Source organism: Neophocaena asiaeorientalis, unplaced genomic scaffold, assembly GCF_003031525.2.
Source record: "Neophocaena asiaeorientalis asiaeorientalis breed wild unplaced genomic scaffold, Neophocaena_asiaeorientalis_V1.1 scaffold388, whole genome shotgun sequence".
NCBI lineage: Eukaryota > Metazoa > Chordata > Mammalia > Artiodactyla > Phocoenidae > Neophocaena > Neophocaena asiaeorientalis.
The window spans coordinates 2,667,712-2,690,719 of NW_020172738.1; the positions used below are offsets into that span (position 1 = coordinate 2,667,712).

At 40.3% G+C, this 23,008-nt stretch overlaps 1 protein-coding gene across 14 annotated transcripts in view; it reads left to right on the forward strand.

Moving 5' to 3' along the window:
• Window positions 1-21,927, forward strand: part of TRIP12 (thyroid hormone receptor interactor 12) — a 151,667-nt gene extending 129,740 nt beyond the window's left edge. For 13 of the 14 annotated variants that reach the window (XM_024740622.1, XM_024740624.1, XM_024740627.1 and 10 more), the window contains 9 exons: window positions 121-219; window positions 8,146-8,260; window positions 8,554-8,708; window positions 9,717-9,881; window positions 12,697-12,861; window positions 14,434-14,547; window positions 16,554-16,648; window positions 17,104-17,207; window positions 17,935-21,927. In XM_024740622.1, the coding sequence (XP_024596390.1) occupies window positions 121-219; window positions 8,146-8,260; window positions 8,554-8,708; window positions 9,717-9,881; window positions 12,697-12,861; window positions 14,434-14,547; window positions 16,554-16,648; window positions 17,104-17,207; window positions 17,935-18,131 (1,209 nt within the window). In that variant the 3' untranslated portion in view covers window positions 18,132-21,927. The remainder of the gene's footprint in view (window positions 1-120; window positions 220-8,145; window positions 8,261-8,553; window positions 8,709-9,716; window positions 9,882-12,696; window positions 12,862-14,433; window positions 14,548-16,553; window positions 16,649-17,103; window positions 17,208-17,934) is intronic. The other variant, XM_024740635.1, reaches the window with a different exon arrangement.
• The last annotated feature ends 1,081 nt before the right edge of the window (window positions 21,928-23,008 follow it).

The window sequence follows — 23,008 nt, forward strand, 5'->3', positions numbered from 1 at the left end:
TTTTTTTAAAAAAAAATTTTTAAAGAATGTTATTTTTTTTTTTTTTTTTTTTTTTTTTTGCACTGAGAGAAATGCCACCTGTTTATCAAAGTTTCTTCACATTTGTACTTTTCTTTGCAGCGTACTGTGAACAGAGAGGAGCTGCTGAAACAAGCAGAGTCTGTGATGCAGGATCTCGGCAGCTCACGGGCCATGTTAGAAATTCAGTATGAAAATGAGGTGAGCTTATGAGGCTGTGTTGACTTGTGCTCTTGATAAAATGTCCCTAGAGTTTCTTGGTCCTGTGAAATTCTAAAAGACGATTGGGAAATTTATCTCAAAACTTGAGATGTACTCTGTTTTCTCTTGAATGATTTGTTCTAAGTTCTCCATTTTTCGAGGTTAAATTGCATAATAAAAGGGTTTTTTTTTTCCTGGCATAAGAGCAAGTGTTTGTGTAATCTTTAGGTTGATAAAGTGAAAGGTTTTAAACATAACTTTCAAAATGTTTGAACTGCGTTTTCAAAAAAATCAGGTTTATTGAGATACAACTCATATATCATAAATGCACACTTTTAAGATACACATTTCTAAGTGTTGACAAATGTATACAGTCTATAACCACAACCACATCAAGATAAAGAAAAAATCCCATCACCACAGAAAGTTGTCTTAGACCGTTTTGCAGTCAGTCCCCAGCCTTCATCCCCAGTCCCCGGCAACCACTGATCTGTATTCTGTCCCTCCAGTTTTGTCTTTGTACAGTATCATAATAAATGGAGTCGTATAGTACGTAGCCATTTGTGTTACTCTGCTTTCACTTAGTGTAATGCTAATTCATGTTGTTGCGTGTATCAGTTTGTTTCCGTTTATTGCTGAATAATAGTAATAGTCCATTACGTGGACATACCATCATATGTTTACCTAACCATCAGTTGATGCACATTTGAGGTGTTTCCACTTTCTTAGCTCTTATGAGTAATGCTGCTGTGAACATTTCTGTACAAGTCGTCGTGTAGACATAGGTTTTCATTTCTCTTGGGTAAAATATAAAATACTTCAGGGTTGAATGGCTAAATCTTTTGGTAAGGTATGTTTTGACTTTATATGAAACACCAAACCGTTTTCCAGAGTAACTGCCCCATTTTTCCTTCCCACCAGTAATGTAGTATGTGAATTTCAGTTGCTTCACATGCTTACCAAAACTTGGTTATTGCCAGTCTTTTAAATTTTAGTTATTCTAGTGGATTTACTGTAGTTTTAATTTGCATTTCACTGATGATTAATGATACTATCTTTTCTATCTTTTCATTTCTTATCTTCTTTGGAGGAAGTGTCCAGGAATTCTGCCCACTTTTTCATTGGGTTTTGTTTTATCAGAGCTTTTAGGAATTCTTTATACATTCTGCATACAAGTCCTTTATGAGACAAGTGTTTTGCAAATATTTTCTTTCAGCCTGTTGTTTATCTTTTCATTTCCTGATGAAATATCTTTGAAAGAGCAGAAGTTGTTAATTTTGATGAAATCCAGTTTATCAATTTTTTTCCTTTCTGGTTTATGCTTTTTGTATCCCAAGAAAATTTCCATTAAACCGTGGTCTCAAACATTTTTTCTTATTTGTTTTTTTAGAAGTTGTATAGTTTTAACTCTTATATTTAGGCCTACGATCTGTTTTGAGTTTTTTTTTTTTTTAGCTGCATTGGGTCTTTGTTGCAGCGCGCGGGCTCTCTCCAGTTGCCGTGAGCGGGGCTTACTCTTCACTGCGGTGCGCGGGCTTCTCATTGCGGTAGCGTCTCTTGTTGCCGAGCACAGGCTCTAAGGCGTGCAGGCTTCAGTAGGTGTGGCACACAGGCTCAGTAGTTGTGGTGCACTGGGTTAGTTGCTCCACGGCATGTGGGGTCTTCCCGGACCAGGTTTCAAACCTGTGTCCCCTGCATTGGCAGGCAGATTCTTAACCACTGCGCCACCAGGGAAGTCTCTCACAGGATGTTGATTAGGTTTGTGTTGAATCATGATCAGTTTGGGAGAGAGTTGGTGTTTTATGGTATTGAATCTTGCAGTGCGTGAATACAGCGTAGCCTTTCTCTGATTTAGGTCTTCAGCTTCTCTCAGTATGCTTCATAACTGCAGTCTAGAGGTCTCTCGTGTACATGTTTTATTAAGTTCCTCCCAAATAGTTCATGTTTTTTGATGGTTTTGAAAATAATATTGTTCTTTCTTTTCAATTTCCAGTTGCTGTTAGTTTGTAGAAGTAAAGTTTTCTTTGTTGACCTTGTTTTCTGTGACCTTGATAACTTAATTATTGGTTCTAAAAATTTTAAATAGATCATTTAGGATTGTTGTAGATACGGGGCTTGGGCAACTTTTCTGTGAAGAGCAAGATAATAAATGTTTCAGGCTTTGTGGACCATGTGGTCTTCATCACAGCTCCTCACTTCTGGCTTTGTAGCGTGAAAGTGGCCGTACACAATACAAACATGAATGAGCAGGGCTGTTTTCCAATAAAACTTTATTGATAGTCACTGAAATTTGAAGTCATATAATTTTCACACATTGTGAGATATTATTCAAGGATTTTTTCAACCGTCTAATATTGTAAAGCCCATTCTTAGCCTACAGACTGTACAAAACAGGCAGTAGGGCCTGAGCTGTAATTTGCTGTTCCATGTTGTAGACAGTCATGTCACCCATGAAAAAAGACAGCTTTACTTTCTTTCTAATCTTTCGTTTCTTTTGAGACGTTTTTAAATAGCCAGGCCAGTATGCCAAAAGACTCAAAATAATGATTTTCTATAATTGACTCTGAAGTATTGAGTCTCCTGGGGATACTTTCCTTCCTCTTTCCCTTAATTTTTTAAAAATATTTATATTTTATTTATTTATTATTTATTTATTTTGGCTGCGCCGAGTCTTAGTTGCAGCACGTGGGATCTTTTAGCCACCATAATGAGAAGCCTGCGCACCCAATGAAGAGTAGCCTCCGCTCTCTGCAACTAGAGGAAAGCCCGCGTGCAGCAACAAAGACCCAATGCAGACAAAAATAAAATAAATTAATGAAAAAAAAAAAATTTATATTTTATTTATTTATTATTTATTTATTTTGGCTGCGCCGAGTCTTAGTTGCAGCACGTGGGATCTTTTTTTAGTTGCGGCATGAGGAATTCTTAGTTGCAGCATGCGAGCTCCTTTAGTTGTGGCATGCAGACTCTTAGCTGCAGCATGCATACAGGATCTAGTTCCCTGAGCAGGCATCGAACGTGGGCCCCCTGCGTTGGGAGCACAGAGTCTTAACGCATTGGACCAGCAGTGAAGTATCTTAATTTTTTTTTTTTTAAGACAAAACTTAAGTTTTTGGACATCTGAAACTTATGGACATGACATTTCCAAATACTCCATTTACTTATTATTTATTTATAAAAGCCAACAACTTTGCCTCCCAGTTTTCTTATCTGTGAAGTGTGGGTTGTAGTACAGCCTCAGAGTTGTGACAGTTCATGTGGTGAAGAGTTAGAACCGTGCCAGGCTCTTGGTGAGCACTGTGCGTATGGAGCAGTTTAATCTACAAAGCTGTCTGTAGTTAACCAAGTGATTTTAATCCTGACTTTGATTTTTCACTCGTTTTCTTAAGCATTTTCTCCTCCTCATTAAGACTTTTGAATAGTTGACAGTATTTAATCATCAAATTTAAAATTGTAAGTAGTTACATACTAAGTATACAGAGTGCCAGGATCCAGGTTATGGCAGAGTTCCTGCATTCCCAGGATCACAGCATAGTTGGGGGGGACGCAGGACAGAGTGCGAATGGGTGTGGAAAGTGAGTGGTATAGGTACCAAATGAATGAGCCTTTCAGATGAGGAGCCTGTTTCAGGAAAGAGAGGGGAGAGTTAAGGAATCAAAGGGTGTAGCTTGAACAGAGGATCAGGCTTGGTGGTGAATAGCAGAAGGGAGTAGCTCTGGAGGGGACGGGAGGCAGATGGAATGGAAGCTGGGATAAGAAATTTGGGTCTTTTGAATCTACCCCGGTCATGCCTGTTGCTCAGAGGATACAGCTCTTATATGTTTACATGTCCAGATTTCTTACTCATGAAACTGTAAGACCTTTGCTGTAGCCAGCTTGTTCTGCTTGGTTATCTAAACACGCTTTTTCTAGTTCGTTTTACTCCAACATATTTTTCTCTCGTCAGGAATGAACGTCTTTACTCTCTCATCCTTCATGCCCCTGTTCAGATTGCGTCTTACATGAAACCTAAACTTAAGTTCAGAATAGCATCACACTGATTGTTCCACGGGTCAGGATTGAAATGCTGATACAGAAATCACAATTTTATGATTTTCACTGATGGGTCTTTCCTGATGACTCTGGAAAAAATTCTGTGAGCCGACTTCATTGAAGAAGAAGGGTTGGAGTGCTGGTTTTATATATGCTTAGGGCCTCGGGTTGTCAACCAGATTCAGCCGTACAAGTCAGCTGGTGTCTGTTAGGAAGCCTTTCTAACTAGCTCTAGAAGAATCCTGACCAAAATGTCAGAACAGAATGGGCTCCATTCTTGAATAGAGATGACTGGTAAGCCAGGGAGGAACTAAGCCAGTCTCTGGGCTCAGCAAACCACTTAATTACCTGTCACGTGGTATATGCCGCCAGGACGATGACAGGTTAGGAGCGTGGGCTGGGGAGCCTGGTGCTGCCACTTACTAGCTGTATGAAGTCGGGCTAGTTATGTAAACTCCCAGTAATAACCCAACAAAGGGCACAGTGACTGTGCCTGCCTACCTCATTATGTTGTTTAAGTGATTAAATGCTAAAATGTGTAAAACACAACATTATCTGTTACGTGGTATATGCTAGTATATAAGCATTAGCTTTTGAAAGAGAAAGACTTTGAAAGTTTCAAATAACACAAGTTGTCAAACTTTTTTGTTTTTCTGTGTTTGTTTCTAGAGCTTTATGCTTTTCCTTCCTTTTGGAAGACATTTTCCTCTACCCTTCTGGGTTCTTCTGGCTGGTCACAGGAAGTCTGAGTAACTCACCAAAATGGCCAAAACCCTCCTCTTAAATACTGTCTTCAGCCAAAGACAAAAGAGGATGTTGGGGGTAGTGGTTTGGGACTTCAAAGGCGGGAGGAAGGCAGTCCACATGGAGCAAATGTTTGGTAAACAAATATTTGCCAGGCCAGGCAGAGACAATGGGACCCAGAGTGGACTCCGATCCCTAGGCCCTGTTTTCCTCCCACCATCCCTAGCCCATATTTTTTGCAGATACCTCTGGTGATAGCTCTGTTGTGGGAAAAAGGAACTAAGCCAGTCTCTGGGCTCAGCAAACCACTTAAGCCCATTACCTGTCACGTGGTATATGCCGCCAGGACGATGACAGGTTAGGAGCGTGGGCTGGGGAGCCTGGTGCTGCCACTTACTAGCTGTATGAAGTCGGGCTAGTTATGTAAACTCCCAGTAATAACCCAACAAAGGGCACAGTGACTGTGCCTGCCTACCTCATTATGTTGTTTAAGTGATTAAATGCTAAAATGTGTAAAACACAACATTATCTGTTACGTGGTATATGCTAGTATATAAGCATTAGCTTTTGAAAGAGAAAGACTTTGAAAGTTTCAAATAACACAAGTTGTCAAACTTTTTTGTTTTTCTGTGTTTGTTTCTAGAGCTTTATGCTTTTCCTTCCTTTTGGAAGACATTTTCCTCTACCCTTCTGGGTTCTTCTGGCTGGTCACAGGAAGTCTGAGTAACTCACCAAAATGGCCAAAACCCTCCTCTTAAATACTGTCTTCAGCCAAAGACAAAAGAGGATGTTGGGGGTAGTGGTTTGGGACTTCAAAGGCGGGAGGAAGGCAGTCCACATGGAGCAAATGTTTGGTAAACAAATATTTGCCAGGCCAGGCAGAGACAATGGGACCCAGAGTGGACTCCGATCCCTAGGCCCTGTTTTCCTCCCACCATCCCTAGCCCATATTTTTTGCAGATACCTCTGGTGATAGCTCTGTTGTGGGAACCGGCCCTTTATCAAAATTCTTTTAGGCAGTTAGAGAGTAAGTCAGTTTCTTCCTGAGTCTTTTGGGCCTTGATTGTTTTCAGCTGTAAATAATCCGCATGCCAAAGAGACATTTTGGGCTGGCAAATTTTGTATCCTTCATTCCTTTCAAAACAAATGAAGCAAAACCACAGTACCTATGTTTTTTTTTAAGGGAGTGGCTGGGTAGGATAAAGATCCCTGGAAAGGTCAGGTCTATCTACGGGGTTGCTGGCCAGCCCAGTGCAGGGGTGACTCGCCAGAGCAGGTGTGACCTGGTCCTTCCACCCTCACAGAGGCTTCCTGGGATGAAAGTGTATACAGTTTTGCCCATGTCACTTAATATTTTAAGTTAAGTCTGTTTTACTGTTAGCAGTAACAGTATTTGGATGAAGGAAATAGGCTGATCTAATCTATGATTTCTGTTTAACCTGGGATAATTATGCTAAAAGGAGCTAGGATCAACTGGCTTTAAAGCACCATCTGGTGGATACCAGGTGTTACTGCAGTTTTTTTCTTTTCTTCTTTCCCTACCTTCCTCCTAGGCTCACGAGTGAGTGGAGAACAAAATACACAAAGTCCTTACTGTCATGGAGCTTTTAGTTTTAGCACACACACACACACACACACACACACTCATTCATTCATGTACATGTATGTAGGATGTGTGCTGAAGAACTAAAGCAAAATAAGAAGATAGAGCATGATGGGGAGAGGATAGGGTGGAATGAGGTGACATTTGAGCAGTAGTCATTACTATCTAGGGGAAAGGCTATCTCTTAGCAAAAGAAAAGTGAAGCAAAAGCCCTGAGGCAGAATTCCCTGCCTGTTGGAGGATGACAGTGGCTAGAAATAGGAGTCAAGGGATCACATAGGACACCCAGGCCAAGCTAAGAATTTGAGCTTTTGCTTGAACGAGATGGGGAGCCTTTGGAGGCTGTGGAGGAATGATGTGAACTTAGGTTATATGAGGATCCACTCTCACGCTGTGAGAGTAGGACATGAGGTGTGGAGAGCGCCATTGCAGAGACCACTTAGGAGCCTCTAGCACTGGGCCAGATAAGAGATGCTATGGTGACCAGTTTGGAACATATTCTGAAGGTGGGGCTTACAGTGTTTAATGATGGGTTGTTAAGGCGCCAGAAAGGGAAGCATCACGGGTGGCTCCAAGGCTTTGGTTGCAGCAGGAGGTGAATACTGATGCCAGTTACAGCTGTGGAGTACTGACAGAGACGTGGAGCTGGGTCTAGAAGGCTTTGCCAGACCCAAGCAGGTCACTGTTTGGAAAGTTACAGTTAACCGTTTTGTGGACTACGTCGAATCCTTTAAGCTAGTGGGGAAAGAAACTGTGTTAATGCTGAAATAATACTCATTATTTACAAGTAATCAGTAAGTGAAATATAACCTTCCTGACAGGACTGTGGTTAGATTAGGCTTATAAACTATGGAATTAACTTATCTTTACTTGCATATCTAATTTATGGTGTGAGCTGATAGGACCTTGGTAGAACATGAAGGAATAACTGTGGGTGCTGGTGTGGGTCCAGACGTTCCTTCTTTTGTGTTTTATTCAACAAACCTCTATTAAATGGCTGGTGTTTGCCCAGGCATTACAATGGATACAAGGTGAATTAAAGTTACCCCTCAGTGAGGTATGCAAGCATGTAATGAAATCATGGTAGTCTAATGTGGTGAGTACTTAAGTAGCCAAAATGTAAGTTCTGAAAAAGAAGCAAAGTAACTGCTTGGGCAGATAAAGAGGCTTCTCCTGAGGAGTAGACATTTGAGTTGGTTCCAGGGGAACAGTTCACCAGAGAGAGAATGGGAAAGAAATCCATTCCAGACAGTGCCATCTGTTCCCTGAGGGCACAGTATATAGCTGCAAGGGTACTCGTATTAGTATATGAGTTTGAACCATACAATTAAAATGTTGGGGCCACAGGAAGCAGGAAATAGTAAAGGGTTGCTGGTTCTCGTTCCAGGTGACCTGGACTGAGGGAAGACAGGACAGTTTGGGAAATAATCTCTAATACGTTCTGGTGAACAGTTGCGATTAGTACCCATTGCCAGAAGGTTGGCAGGTTAAAAAAAGGGCAGCACAGATTCTAAACTTTGACTTGTCCTACTTTTGTTCCTCTGTAGGTTGGCACAGGTCTGGGGCCTACACTGGAGTTTTATGCACTTGTATCTCAGGAACTACAGAGAGCTGACTTGGGTCTCTGGAGAGGGGAAGAAGTAACTCTTAGCAATCCAAAAGGTAATACTAATCTGTGACTAAGTCAGTTTGTTATTCAGTTCAGGTAAAGGGCCCTTACAATTCATTATATATATTTAGCTTATAGTAGAGGGCCTGGCTCTTTGACCTAGTTTCTTTTCACCTTTGTTTTCTCATTTATCAAATAAGGGAGGCCCTTCCAGCTCTAGAGGACTTCATTCTGTGATCTGCTATCTGATTTTGAGAATACTGAATTTCTTAAATGTTCTTAATTACCGGGTCTGTCTTGTTTTGGGAAATAGCATCTAAAGTTTGGTGATTTACTCATTTTATAGGAAGCCAAGAAGGGACCAAGTATATTCAAAACCTCCAAGGCCTGTTTGCGCTTCCCTTTGGTAGGACAGCTAAGCCAGCTCATATCGCAAAAGTTAAGATGAAGTTTCGCTTCTTAGGAAAATTAATGGCCAAGGCTATCATGGATTTCAGATTGGTAAGTATAGAATTACCTTTCTTTCTACAATTTTTTTGTACCTGTGTGCTATGACGGTACCTTAATCCCCTGCATTTAATGCTATATTTTAAAACACTGCTTCACAAACCTTAATGCGCATATGAATTGCTTGGAGAATTTATTTAAAAAGCCAGTTTTGATTCAGCAGTTCATGGGTCAGGCCCAGGTTTCCACATTTTCTTACCAGCATTCAGGTGATACCCAAGTGCCAGTCTGTGGACCGTTCCTTTAGTAGCAAGGGTTCAGAGAGTCAGGCAACATTAAGCGTGGTTTTAATTATATATATTTTTAAGTGTTTGAGTTAGATTTTTAATTCAGTAGGAAAAGTGTGAACATGTGGCTAAACTGCAGTAAATTTCCATTAACGTGCAGGAGTGAGAATAACCCCAAAAACTAGTATTCACAGAGGTTTGAATGTTTCTGGACTTTTCTTCATTTTTTTCTTCTCATGTTTCCTGAGATACTTTGTCAGTATGTGTAAGACGTTTTCATCTGATGTCGGGCTTACAATTTCATTGTTGTTGAAAGAACGTGCTGTTAATCATTTATTTTTGAAGTTCCATTTTTTCATTTTAGTTATAACTAATTGGTCTTCTACATTCTTCCTTCCAAATATGCAATAATACAGACTGAAGTGGAATTAAGTTCACTTGGTCCAAAGTTGAGTAAGACTCCTCTAAACATCTCTTGGTGTTGAGGTCCATATGGAGAATGTATGTCCATCATTGAAAACTTCTATTTTAGGGCCAGTGTTTCAATAGGAATCGTCAGTATTCGAATTTTTTTTTTTTTTTAACAATATCAGCCCCAAATTGAGCTTAAATGGGGACAGTTTCATGTACTGAGAGAAACAGTTCTTTAAATATGTTTTTTTCCCCTGGGGATTACTTGACCTTTTAAAATGACCTCTTGAAGTATCACTTAAAGAATTGAGGCAGTGCTAGAAGCTTGGTGTGACTGTTGTGATATTTGCACCTTCTCTTTCAGGTGGACCTTCCCCTGGGCTTACCTTTTTATAAATGGATGCTACGGCAAGAAACTTCGCTGACGTCACACGATTTGTTTGACATTGACCCAGTTGTAGCCAGATCAGTGTATCACCTAGAAGACATTGTCAGACAGAAGAAAAGACTTGAACAAGATAAATCCCAGGTAGGCTTAGAAAATGAGACAGTCAAGTGGATCAGTTTCTTTTTGTAGAAAGATGAGTTCTTTGTTAATGATTTGTATTTGGTCCAGTTATTATTTTATATTGGAAGAGTTTAAATTTTTATTATAATAACTGAAGCATATGATTTTACAGTTGGTAAGATGACCTGTAATAACAGCAGGTGTTGAACAGACAGCTTGACCAGCAAATAAAATACACCCCTAACTAAAACCATAGGGCTCTTGTTTATTATATTTTAGATGGACATTATGTAACTGGGCAGATACTCTATCATACTGAGTTCTTTTACTAAGCGTTTGAATCAATAAGGCTATTTGCAGGACAGATTGATTTTCCAGAAAGATGGCTTAATTTAGGAACAGTTCATCTGTTTCTAGAGAGATCTCAGGAAGATATTTTTGAAGGTCATGGTAGGTATCACTGTTTCTTGGTAACATCTGTTAAGGTTTCTCTTGTTAGATCTCATGGGTAATCTTGATCTTTAAATCATTAATGTATGTTCTCTATACATTAACAAAATTAAATCATTTGAGAATAATTGGAAGAAGACAAAGTTGTATTTTTAAAAAGTGGCATAGAGTCAGACGTCTTGTATGGGGGCAGGTAACATGGACCAGTGTTAAATCAACTCCCATTTTATAAATTACATAAAATAAGAATAGAGTTTTAAGATTCTGTAGCTAGAAAAAGTGTCACATCTCTTAAGATAGAGGAGCTTATAGTAGATGGGTTTTTTAGAATACTTTTTGTCGGGGAAGGAGGTGATTTGTAAGAAAATTAATTTTATCTCCCATATTAATCGGTAATTATTAATGGTAATTTTGGGGTAAATGTTTAGTAAGAGAAATTGGTGTTTAAAGAAGCCAGGTCCCTCTTTTCCATATAAAACCTGTTGTCTTGGGATTTTTAGTAAGGTTTATGCTCACCAACTTTTAAGGTTTAAATTTTAAACTACTGTCATCTTATTTAAGATCATCTCTTAGGAAAATAACGCGAACACCACCACAGACAGCCCCGCCCGCTCCAGATACAGGACAGCTCGTGGTGCTCTTCCACAAGCCTTACGTGTACTCATTCATTTAATCTGCTGTGAGATTTAGATATTCCCGTTACCCCTACTTTACACATGAGAAACCCAAGGCAGATGGTTGAGTAACCTGACCACGGTCACATACCTAGAACACCGGAGAGCTAGAACTGAAACCCAGGCTGTGTGCTCTGGAGCCCACACTCTGACAGCTTTTGCAAGCTCTCTTACTTACCCTTGTCTCCAGTGCAGTATGCTGCCACAGTTCTCTTTCTCAAATCTTTGGAGATTTGTTCTTCTAATCTTTATTATTCCTGATGTTACCAATTTAAAAATATAAAATCCATAGCACAGAAACCACACTCCAGAAACTGGCAACTGGAACATGAGGACTGGTGGTATTCTCACACACCTCACCTCATTATTTATAAAGCATTCAGATGGAGCAAGTTGTCCTGGCTGAGTTTCCACTGGGCAGTTTAAATTCTTGAAAGGCACATGGAAAATGGGCTAAAACTTGGCTTTCAATTTAACGTGTAAGGTCTAGAGAAACGGACAGCTAATTCCTTTTAAACATCTCAAGGACATATTGTATATTCTAGATTCCTATCAATGATAGCATTTTGGAGAGCTTTCTAGTCAGAGAACGTTAAAATGGAGAGTTTAAGTCCTTTTGCTGAAGAATATTTCAAATGTAAAATGAAAAGTCTTTCTTTGTGTGTCATCCAATGATTTTCCTGAAACTGAGAGAGACCTAAACATGTATTTTTGCAGAGGAGTAAAAATTCTCAACAATGTATTTTACCTTAACCCTAACCCTCCTCTGTGTTTTGAATTATCTGTAATCCTACGCAGCTTTCACTTTCCTCTTTAAAAAATGACTGTTAACCAGAACTTCGCAGCCTTTTTTTTGTTTAAATGATTTTCTGCACTTTGACTGTTTAGCCATTAGGAATTTCATACTCGGAGGCATCTTTAATTCGGAAAGTCATTTACCTTCTTTCTCCTATACTGGATACCTTCATTTTCAGATAGAATTTGCAGTTTTGTGTGTTGGTCTTTGATTCAGAAATTATATTTTATATAAGCCTTTCATGATCTTAAACATTTTAAAAAGTGAATAATACAAACTTTTTAACATTTGTCTTCAGAGTAGGAGTTGACTTTTCTTAGGGGTTTGCTTAGAGCCTTTTTTCATCACACTGTTGCTGTATGAATACAAATTTGTTAATGCTGGCCTACAGTAATCGAATGAAGAATCTCTGGGTATTCTTTAGACTTGAGCTTGCAGAGAAAAAATTTATTTATACTAGATAGTGCATTATTTGTATTTACAATTTCCTAACGGCACTGTGTTACTCAGTCTTTGCTATATACATGTATTGGATTCATTAAGATTAGCCTAGAATTTATAAAACGTTTGTCTGGCTCTATAGAGCCTACCCTCTTAAACTGACCACTGTGCAAATGATTATGGCCTTTCTGTGAAATCTGACTGAATATGGTCAGACTGGGTAGCGGACACCTCATTGCGGAGGAGCACACAGGCTATCTTGTTTTCTCATATAAAAATAATTGGATTTTGAAGTGTTTAAGATTATTTCCTTTGTGACCTCAGTGACTTATTTTTGTGTAGATTATGACAAAAAAGAAAGAAAGAAAGAAGAGCTAAGGGAACCCATAAAATTTATTAGCATATCTTTTATTTCATAAACACAAACATAACTGACTGAATTACTGGGCTTGACCCCCCGCCCCCTTTTTTTTAGACCAAAGAGAGTCTACAGTATGCATTAGAAACCCTGACTATGAATGGCTGCTCAGTTGAAGATCTAGGATTGGATTTCACTCTGCCAGGGTTTCCCAACATCGAACTGAAGAAAGGAGGAAAGGATATACCGGTCACCATCCACAATTTGGAGGAGTATCTAAGAGTATGTACTCGCAGCGCCCCCTGGGGCGAAGGCCAGCTGTGGCCATGCGGGGCTGGGCCCGGGGGGCCTGCTTTGAGGTGAGGGAGGGAAGGGAGGGTCGAGAGAAGCACAGGTGCGTGTCCGGTAGCTGCTGCACACCCTGGTGTGAGACCTTTGACGCTCGGGATCACTGCACGAAATCCACTTCTCCTGACCTTCGCTTCTGTTTGCTCTTGAGAGAACATGTCAGATATCTTGCAGTACCTTCTATAACCTTGAACTCTCTCTCTTCAAGCTTGAATACTATCTAATAACATCTCATTTTCTTAGTTTGAAGAAATCAGTGAAAAGCAGCCATCCCTTGTGTTGTCACTAAACTGCATTTCTACCTTTCTATCAAGCCACCTAACTTGACCTAATAACCTTTAACGCTGTGCGTGCGCGCACACATTTATGGGTTTGGTGAGGCCTTTCATGATCCTTGACCATATTTGTTAAGTTAAGGAAAACAATTTTGTACTGAATACAAATTATGTTTTAGATTACAACCTATGTAAGTCTTTATTATCACTACTTTTGGAAAAGTTTCTTTTGGTTTATTCCTGACATTGAATGAAAAGAGCATTGGGTTCCAGACAAAATACCACCTATACCTCCTAGACCTGACTTTTCCACTAACTTACTGTGGGATTTTAGATAGAACCTCTGAAAAATTTCAACTCCAGTTTCTTCATCAGTTTGAGAGAAGAAGATAGCAGAGAGGACCTCTATTATTTAGTATGCCTAACAGTTCTGTGATTCCTAAGTAGTTCCTTTAACAGTCAGTAGGGCTGTGTTCTCATACTACCTACTTTGAGAAAATTAATCTTTCAGCTTACTAGTAAATGATGAGTTAACTCCAAACTAGGTTCTCTGAAAATATTTGTAATAATGCTTGTGTTTTTCTGTCAACAGTACGCTATTGTTTTCATTTTTATCTGAGTAGGTCCCCTATTTCTGAATCCAAAGGGTTAGCCAAAGTCATTGATGACTAGGAGATGTTGGACCAATAACAGATGCTTTCTGTGACCCTTCAGTTTCATGTGACTGCATTCCAGAGTTTACCTTTTTCTAAGTGGAGGCACATACTGCAGAAGGATTGGGCTCTAAGAACTTAACAGGGTTTAGAACTAAAAATTGCACATTAAAAATTTAAAACACTTAACAGTTGGTAATTTTGACTCTTGAAACATTATCTTTAATTCTCAATAACATTTTATCCTCTTCGGAAGTTTCATCTGCTTCTCATCTGGTAAGGTAAAGTATAACTCATAGGGATTTTATGTACTGATAAATGAATTTTAAAACACACTAAATATATTAACTTATAACACACATGGCATTTTTTACATTTTCTTATTGGCCAGACCCTGAATTAGAAGTTGACCTGACTTGTCTTTTACTTACGTAATTTACTGGGAGATATTTTAAAGACTTCATTTTTTTTTTTTTTTAAGTGATCAGGAAGGATGTTTCACTGTAGTTTGCCAAATATTAAATAGGAAAGAAATTTGAAATCTTGTCGCAGATTTTGAAAGAGTTTTCTTTTTGCAGCTGGTTATATTCTGGGCACTAAATGAAGGCGTTTCCAGGCAGTTTGATTCATTCAGAGATGGATTTGAATCAGTCTTCCCACTCAGTCACCTTCAGTACTTCTATCCGGAAGAAGTGAGTAGCTTGTGTGTAAAAGAAATGGTCGTCTCTAGTTCTGTACCTATAATTATCTTAGTGGGGTCTCTCTTTGCTATTTAGTCAGAGACCCCATTGTTGCAAACAGAAAGGTAGATGGTTGGGTGCGGTGGCGGGGTGGATGTTTGGGAAAGATAAGATCATTTCCTGAGTGAGGAAGAATATTAAATATAATAAGTATAATGTATAACATATATAAATAAGTATTAAATATAGTATAAAAGAGCATGGGATCCATGTGTGATTGAGTAAGCATAGCAGTCTGTTTTTCTTTTTGTTTGTTTTGTTTTTGGCTCTGTTGGATCTTCGTTGCTGCGCACGGGTTTTCTCTAGTTGCGGCGAGCGGGGGCTACTCTTCATTGAGGTGTGCGGGCTTCTCATTGCAGTGGCTTCTCTTGTTGTGGAGCGCAGGCTTCAGTAGTTGTGGCGCATGGGCTTAGTTGCTCCGAGGCATGTGGGATCTTCCCGGACCAGGGCTCGAACCCGTGTCCCCTGCATTGGCAGGTGGATTCTTAACCACTGCGCCACCAGGGAAGTCCCAGGCATAGCATTCTTGTCAGCTGACCCTCGACGCTGCTTGGTGGAGAGTGGGACTTGGGTTTCTGTACACCTGTGGCTGGTGGGGAGAGCCATGGGTCCATAGTAACGAAAGTGACACTAGGGAGGTTACTTGTTGTTGTTTTTAAGCTAAACTTTCTGGATTCGCTGAGATGTTGATTGTTTCATGAGTGAGGTTAGTCCTTGAAGTTTTAAGGAAATGTTGCAAATTACCTAGTTGCCAAATCCAGAGAACACTTGTGAGAATGGAGTTAATGAGTTTATGTGCATCATTTTTTTCCAGCCATCTTTACTTAAAGTGCAGCAAGAATCTCAGAAAAGTACTTACTGATGGTGAGGTGTCATAGAAAGGGTCTGGAAGGTGTTTGGTTTCCCCAGGTGGGAAACCTGTTTGTTTCTTTTTTTGAGTACTAGCTTTAGACCTCACCTTCATTACCGACTGAATCTGGAAATCTTTAAATGACTTAGCGTTTTCATCTCAATTATTATTTTTATGCCCACTTTGATTTGCTGCTTATTAAAACATGTGGTGTACCTGGCACTTTTAGGCACTAAGTGTCACCTGGAATTGAAAACAGCAAGTGTTCCTTTTGGAATTGGATCCTGGTCCCCACTACTTAGCGGTGTGACCTTACCCAGCTTGTCCTATCTGAGCTGACTGGCTCATTCATAAGATTGAGATAACCTCTCTCTTACTGAACAAGATACATAAAGTACCTGACAGTGAATGACACGTAGTAGATACCAAATTTCACATGCTCCAAATGGATTTTCTCAGAGTGTACGAGTCATCCTGCAAATGGGCAGTCTACCAGGTGAGAGATGGTTTAATTGGAAACTCATGTTAGATTTTCCAAGGACACACAGGCATTTTTTGCTTTCTGATATCTGTTCTGTAATGACTAGCGTGGTCCTAGACGACCACGTGGCACAGAATTGCCTTTCTTCGCAAAGTGGGAAAACCTACCCATTTGTTGTGTCTCAGTTCAGCTCTCCTCTCCCACTTCTGTCTCCAGCTCACTGTTCTGTCTCTTGGTTTCCGTTATGGTGTGCCCTCGTGTTTCTAAAAGCCAGGATTTATAAAATCTCCCTGGTTAGAAGTACATATTGAGTTAAAGCCTCTTAAGAAACGAGAAGAATTAGGAGAACTTCAATTAAGGGTTGGTCTCAGGTATGTTCTGTCTTAGATTAAAGGCTCCCTAGAACCTAGTTCATGCAAATGGGCAGCGCACCTGTTCATGTCAGCTGAAGAAGAGCTTGAATCTGTAAATATACTAGAAAAGCACATTGTAAAGAGTACCAAGCTGAAGTTTTGGGGCTTCTGTAGACCTTTATATTGGCACGCCACAGAACAGAACATGTGTGCATTTTCAGTCAGTTACACAGCTGTGTCCTTAGTAATCTGTTGCCCGTGTTTAAACACACAGCTGGATCAGCTCCTGTGTGGCAGTAAAGCAGACACTTGGGATGCAAAGACACTGATGGAATGCTGCAGGCCAGATCACGGTTATACTCATGACAGGTAAGTCCTGGGTTCTGCCAGTTTTCAGATACACACACATATATATACATTTTAAAATTTGTTTACTTATTAAAGGAGGCTTTCTAATATTTTGGCTTCATTTCTCTCAAGACTGCAACTTTAGGACCGAAAGGTTTTTTGTTTTTTTTTGCCCCAAGTATTTCTGTGAAAATGGGCGGGAGGAGGAAAGGTGGGGAATCCCACTGTGACCCCATTACCCATTTTTACGTATAGTAAAGTGGAAATATCTGTGCAATCCCAGACAGGTCTTATTTATTACAACAGTAACCATTCCACTTGAATTCCAACTGTAACAACAGAAACGTACTTGAGTGCATTACAGTGTGAATTCATATGTAGTCATATTTACATTTGATAGTCTCTAGCTAATTGTGAGAGTCAAAACTGTATTTTAATACGATGAAGTAACTATGGTATATTTATTTCTGTTATAGTCGGGCTGTGAAGTTCTTGTTTGAGATTCTCAGTAGTTTTGATAATGAGCAGCAGAGGTTATTTCTCCAGTTTGTGACAGGTAGCCCAAGATTGCCTGTTGGAGGTGGGTACAGCGGTTGATTTATTGTAGCTATGAGTGAGTGTATGTGTGTGTGTGAGGGGGGGTGGGTGGAGAACGCACGCAAAACTTCAGTGCCGACAGCAGGATATTCTTCATTTCACCTGAGTGCCTCTTAGTTATTTCAGTATCATAATGTTTCTAAGTTTTCAGTTTGTTCTGCAGTGTGTTAAGGGATATCACTGGCAGGACAATTCGTAGGGATTGACTTAAACACGCTGAAGTAGGACTGCTAATGTACATGTAATGCTGCTTCTCTACATAAAATTCTCAGACACACGTACATTATAAACCCTTAGATGGCTTAGATGAAAAGGCATTCTGAAGTCTGTTTTTTTCAGAAATGAATCCTAATATGAGTTGAATTGGCGCTCTTTTAAAAGCATAAGGGAAGCATAAAGAACGGTTTGCCTCCATGTTATACGGTGACTTTTGATTGTGAATAAAGCACGTACCAGGTTCCGTACCCTCGACGTATCTTGAATGGGTAGAGTTCATTGCCCAGCAGGAAAGAGTACCTCTGTGTTTGGTAACGCTGTGTATTAGAGCAGTGTAGTGTGTTTCTGATGGGGGCAGATAAGAAAGGGTACGTATACTTGTGCTTCCAGACCCATTCTCCTTATGGATGAGAGGCGGGTTTCCCTGAGCTAGCTGGCGGGCATCCCGTAAACGTGCCAAGTTCCTCTGTCCTCCTTTCTTCCCTCTTCATCAGGCTTCCGGAGCTTGAATCCACCTTTGACAATTGTCCGGAAGACCTTCGAATCAACAGAGAACCCAGATGACTTCCTGCCCTCCGTAATGACCTGTGTGAACTACCTTAAGTTGCCGGACTATTCGAGCATCGAGATAATGCGAGAAAAGCTGTTGATGGCAGCGAGGGAAGGGCAGCAGTCGTTCCATCTTTCCTGATCACAATGAGAAACGCAGTGTCTGCCTGTTACAGCAAAAGAGAAAAATCATGATTTCTTTTCTAAATGTATCACCTGAGTCAAGGAAACATGTTACGCCTTCTTGTTGTAGGAAAACGGCTTGCAGATTATAAAAGAGACACTTGGTTCCTATTCATTAATGGCCCCATGGACTTAAAGTGATCAGGCCCTAAAACGTTGTTGTGATGAGGTTTCTTTAGCAAGTTCTTGTTTAAATTATCATTTATTTGACGAGTGAAGTTTTTAACTTGCTTTGCTGTGTGAAATTTAAAAAAGGGATGTTTTTCCAGGCTGAAACAATAAATGTCGCTCTGCAGTTTAACTCTGGGCTGTGTGTATCCATCTAGCTAAGTCTGCAGTTTTGTTTCCTCCACAGACAACTCTTGTACATAAGTACAGAAATCAAAGCTCCCATGTATTTGACAAATACAGTTTAGGAGGTGAGCTCTGTGTGCTTTTCACTTCCCCTGAGTTTCCCCGCCCTGATCCGTGTACTGTCTGTGCCGCTCACACAGGTTTTTTGTATACAGAACCCACAGTTGGTACATCTTCGTCAGCCGTGGGCTTTCGTTGTTCCCTGTTCTCTCTCAAATTAAGATATAATTTAAAATTCATGGAATTGAAATATGTTGTCAATATAATTCAGCCTTTGTAACTAGGTAGGCTTTTCTTATAGCTTAGTTTTAATATAGTTGTAGGGTATCACTGGCCTTGTACCAGGGACGCACTAGGACTGTTTACGTGGTGATTCTGGCAACCACCGCCTCTGTGATGGAGGCAAGGAGAGCTCATTCGTTTCTTTTGTGTAGGTTAAAAAGTCTGCAGCTTGGGCTGGCCAGTATTTATTATTCTGTGGCCAGAGCATTTTGAATTGATGTATACGGTTTTAAGCAATGTTAGCAGTTTTCATTCCCTGTTGGAGTAAAGAAAAAGTTTTCCCCCCTTTTTCTCTTTTTAAGTTTTCGTCCGGTGTCTTCTTTCGCTGTTCCGCTCTTCTCTCCCCCTCCTCCCAGTGCTCACGCGGGACAAACAGCTCAGCCTTTGTCTCGACACACATCAAAGCACCTGTAGGCAATGCTCTGTCCAGTTGTTTTCTGTGCTGATTTCTCAAATCTGCAATAATTCATCAGGTTCATGTTTTTACCTGAAAATAAATAAAGTTTGCTTCACCTTTTTTGTTTATAGTTCTGTGCTGTATGCATAACTTTTAGTTGTAGAGATGTATCTCAATGCAGGCAGACCATCACAGCTCATGGCTGATTTCGCTATTCAAAGAATTTAGAATAGCAACTGAAGAACATAAAATGTAGAAAGAGAATGAGAGGGGACTCCTTCCTTCATTCCTAAGGTTCAAAATTAAGCCTGTTGCATAAATTTGAGAGAATTTCCATCATTCATCTTTCTGAAAATGAGAGATGAGCTAACTGTTTTCTTATTGGACTTTGAGAAATCAATTTTCTTTTGTTTGACTGTTCTAAAGTCTTATTTAATTGATGTCAAAACCCCTTTGTCCCCTATTTCACCACTTAAAAGAAACTCCGTGGCTTATTTTATTTAGATTACTCTGTCGCTTCCACTTAAATGGCCTTATAGGAGCATCCCCTCGTCTCAGTGCACCTGGGCAGTGACCCACCCCCCTTAGGTGGGACGGAGCTGTGAGAGGAACTCGGAGTGTCTCTCCCTGGTCCTTGCAGAGGCTCTGGAGAGTGAGCCGCTTCCCTTTGACATCAGAGGAGGGAGTTGTGTTTCTGCAGTTCTAACATTGACGACACCGTAGGACCTGTGCAGTTTATAATCAAGTGAAACTAGTGTTAAAGAATGAACCAGTTTGTTTTAAATTGTTCTGATACCTTTTTACAGACTAAGCGCAAAAAAGATTTGCGTGAACATAACCTTTTTGTTCCTCATTTTTTAAAGGGTTCTGTCGTTAAAATTTAGACGTATGTATAAACAAAGTAACACATCATATTCAGATATCTTCTGTATTTAACATTTTATCCACATCATGGCCCTGGCAGATTTGGCCTCATTGATTTCAGCGTCTAAGGAGTGAGTACATTGGATGGTTTTGAATCGCACTGTGGAGCTTGATTGTTTCAAAGTCGGTAGTTCTCTGTTTAAAAGCTTTCAGTCTTTAGCTTACTCCTTAATTTTGGGACGCTTGGTTAATTAGGGGCAAGAAGACTTCCCACTTGAAAGCAATCTCTCTTGGCAGAGGCCTTAATATTACATCATCGGGAAAAATAGACTTCATCTGCTGTTCCTCCAGTTATGCCTTAAATTTATTTGCTGAGTAATCCTGTCAACAAGCACTACTCTCTATGCTTTACACACGTAGACAGTCTGGATAGTGGCTAAGATTTTGTTGTCTTTTAGTGTTTGCTGAGGTGGAGTCAGTCAGACGTTAGTCACAGCTGACACCGACTATGGCGTTGTCATTTAGACAGTTACTGATTTGATCTGCTTTGTTTATGAAAACATAGTCCTCACTATTTAAGAAGGAAGAGTTGGTTAAATGTATTCCCCTCCTCCCAGCCCCCCCCCCCAACAAGTGAATGAATTGTAAATGCTAGGTAGTCTCATCAGGAACAGACATGGAGAAAATTCTAGATGCCTTAGCCAAACCCAGCAGAAGAAACCTTTCACACAGCTTCTCATTGGATACAGACTTTTCTTTCTCTTCCTGTGCTTCGGCTCTGGTTCCCTGTGTTTGTACTGATCGAGAACTGTCTTTCCCTTATATTCCATAAAGAAGAGAGTAAAGTCTGTCCTGCATTTGGCTACTCTTGCAAGTTTGGTACATAACATGAAAAGGAGAGGTGCGGCTGGCTGGCTGACGTCACTTCCTGCCCTTCTTCAGGGCATCCTGTGCGTAAAGGCCATAAGGCCGAGGGACAAAAAGCCCCAACTTCTGCATCCAAGAAGTTAGATTCAACTCTTGATTTTCCGCAGTAAGGATTATCGCCAGCGACTTGTGAGTGTGTCTTTCCTTTAGTTTCCCAGGCGTTAAGGCTGTGCTCCCGATTCCTGCCAGTAAATTCAGGAGATGGGAATGTTTCTGATAGTCCACGGAAGAATGTGATGAAAAAGGAGACTTGCTGGGGAAAGACATAACTGTGCGTTCAGAAACCAAGTCCTTCCGGGGGGATTCTGGATGCTCTTGTTCATTCTTCATTAGCAAAGATGATCGAGCCTTTAATTCATTTATCTTGGGCTTTGTTTTTTTGACCCACATTATTTTCCCTATTGTAATGAGAACATTGTTTGAAAATGTCATACTCTGTATTTCTTACTCTGAGAAATGCTTTTGTATGGGTCTTAGGTTTGACGCTGCAGTAGTTGGCATACCCAGTAAGGGATAACCTAGTGACAAATCACTGAAAATGCTTCCTTTGTTACCTCAAAAGAAAAAAAATTCCAGACAAAATATAGCATTTATATTTATAGAAAATGGAGGATTGGCTGTTTTCCGAGAACTTCAAGTTAACTCTTGTGCAAGAAAAAGTTCTTAACTCTAAAGACTTGTTCTGCATAAGAAGACACTCTTTAATAATGGAAGAGGTGGTTTTATTTTTACAACAAGCCTACTCATATTACCAAACCTATAACCAATTGCTGATCTCCTGTGTAAAGCATTTTTTTCTCTTATCTGAAACAGTGATTTATATGAACTGTTGGAATAATGGAACCTCAAACTACAGATGTGTATGTAAAATTGCATAAATGCACTGACTTCCTTCTCCCTGAATATATTTTTAATAAACAGCATTATCCTACATGGTCAGTTTTATTAAATTATACACAACCAGAGGGTTCTTCTGAGGAGTGGTATGCTTGTATGGGTGGCTTTGGAAAGCTTCCTAGTGTGGTAAGTAACACAGTCATCTTAGCCTTTTTGGGAGGCAGATAGTGGAGAAAGTTATAGGAGCCAGATGTATGCAGAGAGATGACCCGAATACTTGCTTGTTGGTGGAGAGAGACGGGCACTTGCGTTGTAAGCTACTCTGCAGTGGTGAAGTGGGACCCCTGGGGTGGGGAGATGCTTGCCCCTGTGCACAGACAGTAGAGCCTCCTGGTTGGAACCCCTTGAAGTCACTGTTCTTGGCTTTCATGACTGGTTGCTCTGCCCTTGACCAAGGTCTGGATCATCAGCCTATTCCACTGAAACAAGAAAAGAAAAGTCAAATCGATTTAGGAAAGCAAGGGAGGTGAGGGTTTCGTTTGCTCGTTTTGTTTTTTGTTTGTTTTTTTTTTAAGAGTGGTGATTGAATGTAGGGGTTTTTTTCTTGTTATTTTTAAGAGAACAAGTGAATGAAATGTATACATTTCATATACTCTCGTAAGTACACAGCACAGCACACGTATATACGCACTCGTGTATTCTTCTGTATTGTCTTGGTGTAACTGCCTAGGTATAACCATATTTTTCTCTTGATGAATCTCTTGGTCCGTGAGACGACTGAATTACAGGTGGAGGGTGCTGTGCAATACCAGCCTGCCACCAGACCGGCCTGTACGGGAAGTCTGTAAGCACCAGAGCATCTGTATCACCAATTCCGGGGTGGGGCCGTGGAGCATCACAGTTTTGGTTGATGTAATTCTACAAATTGACATTGGCATGTCGAGTTATACAGAGGTTTCAAATCTCAGCGGCAGTTGTTTCCACTAGAAAAGTGTCCCTTCAGACCCTCTTGAGACCAGTGCTCGGGGGATGGGGTGCATTTCATGACAGTTCTCACAACAGGCATGCTTGCTGAAGCCTGTGCCATTCCTCGTTCTCAGCCAGGTTAGTGACCTCAAGGTTATCTGGTCACTCTCCCGGCGCCCCACCCGCCCCCCGACTCTGCGTGAGAAGCA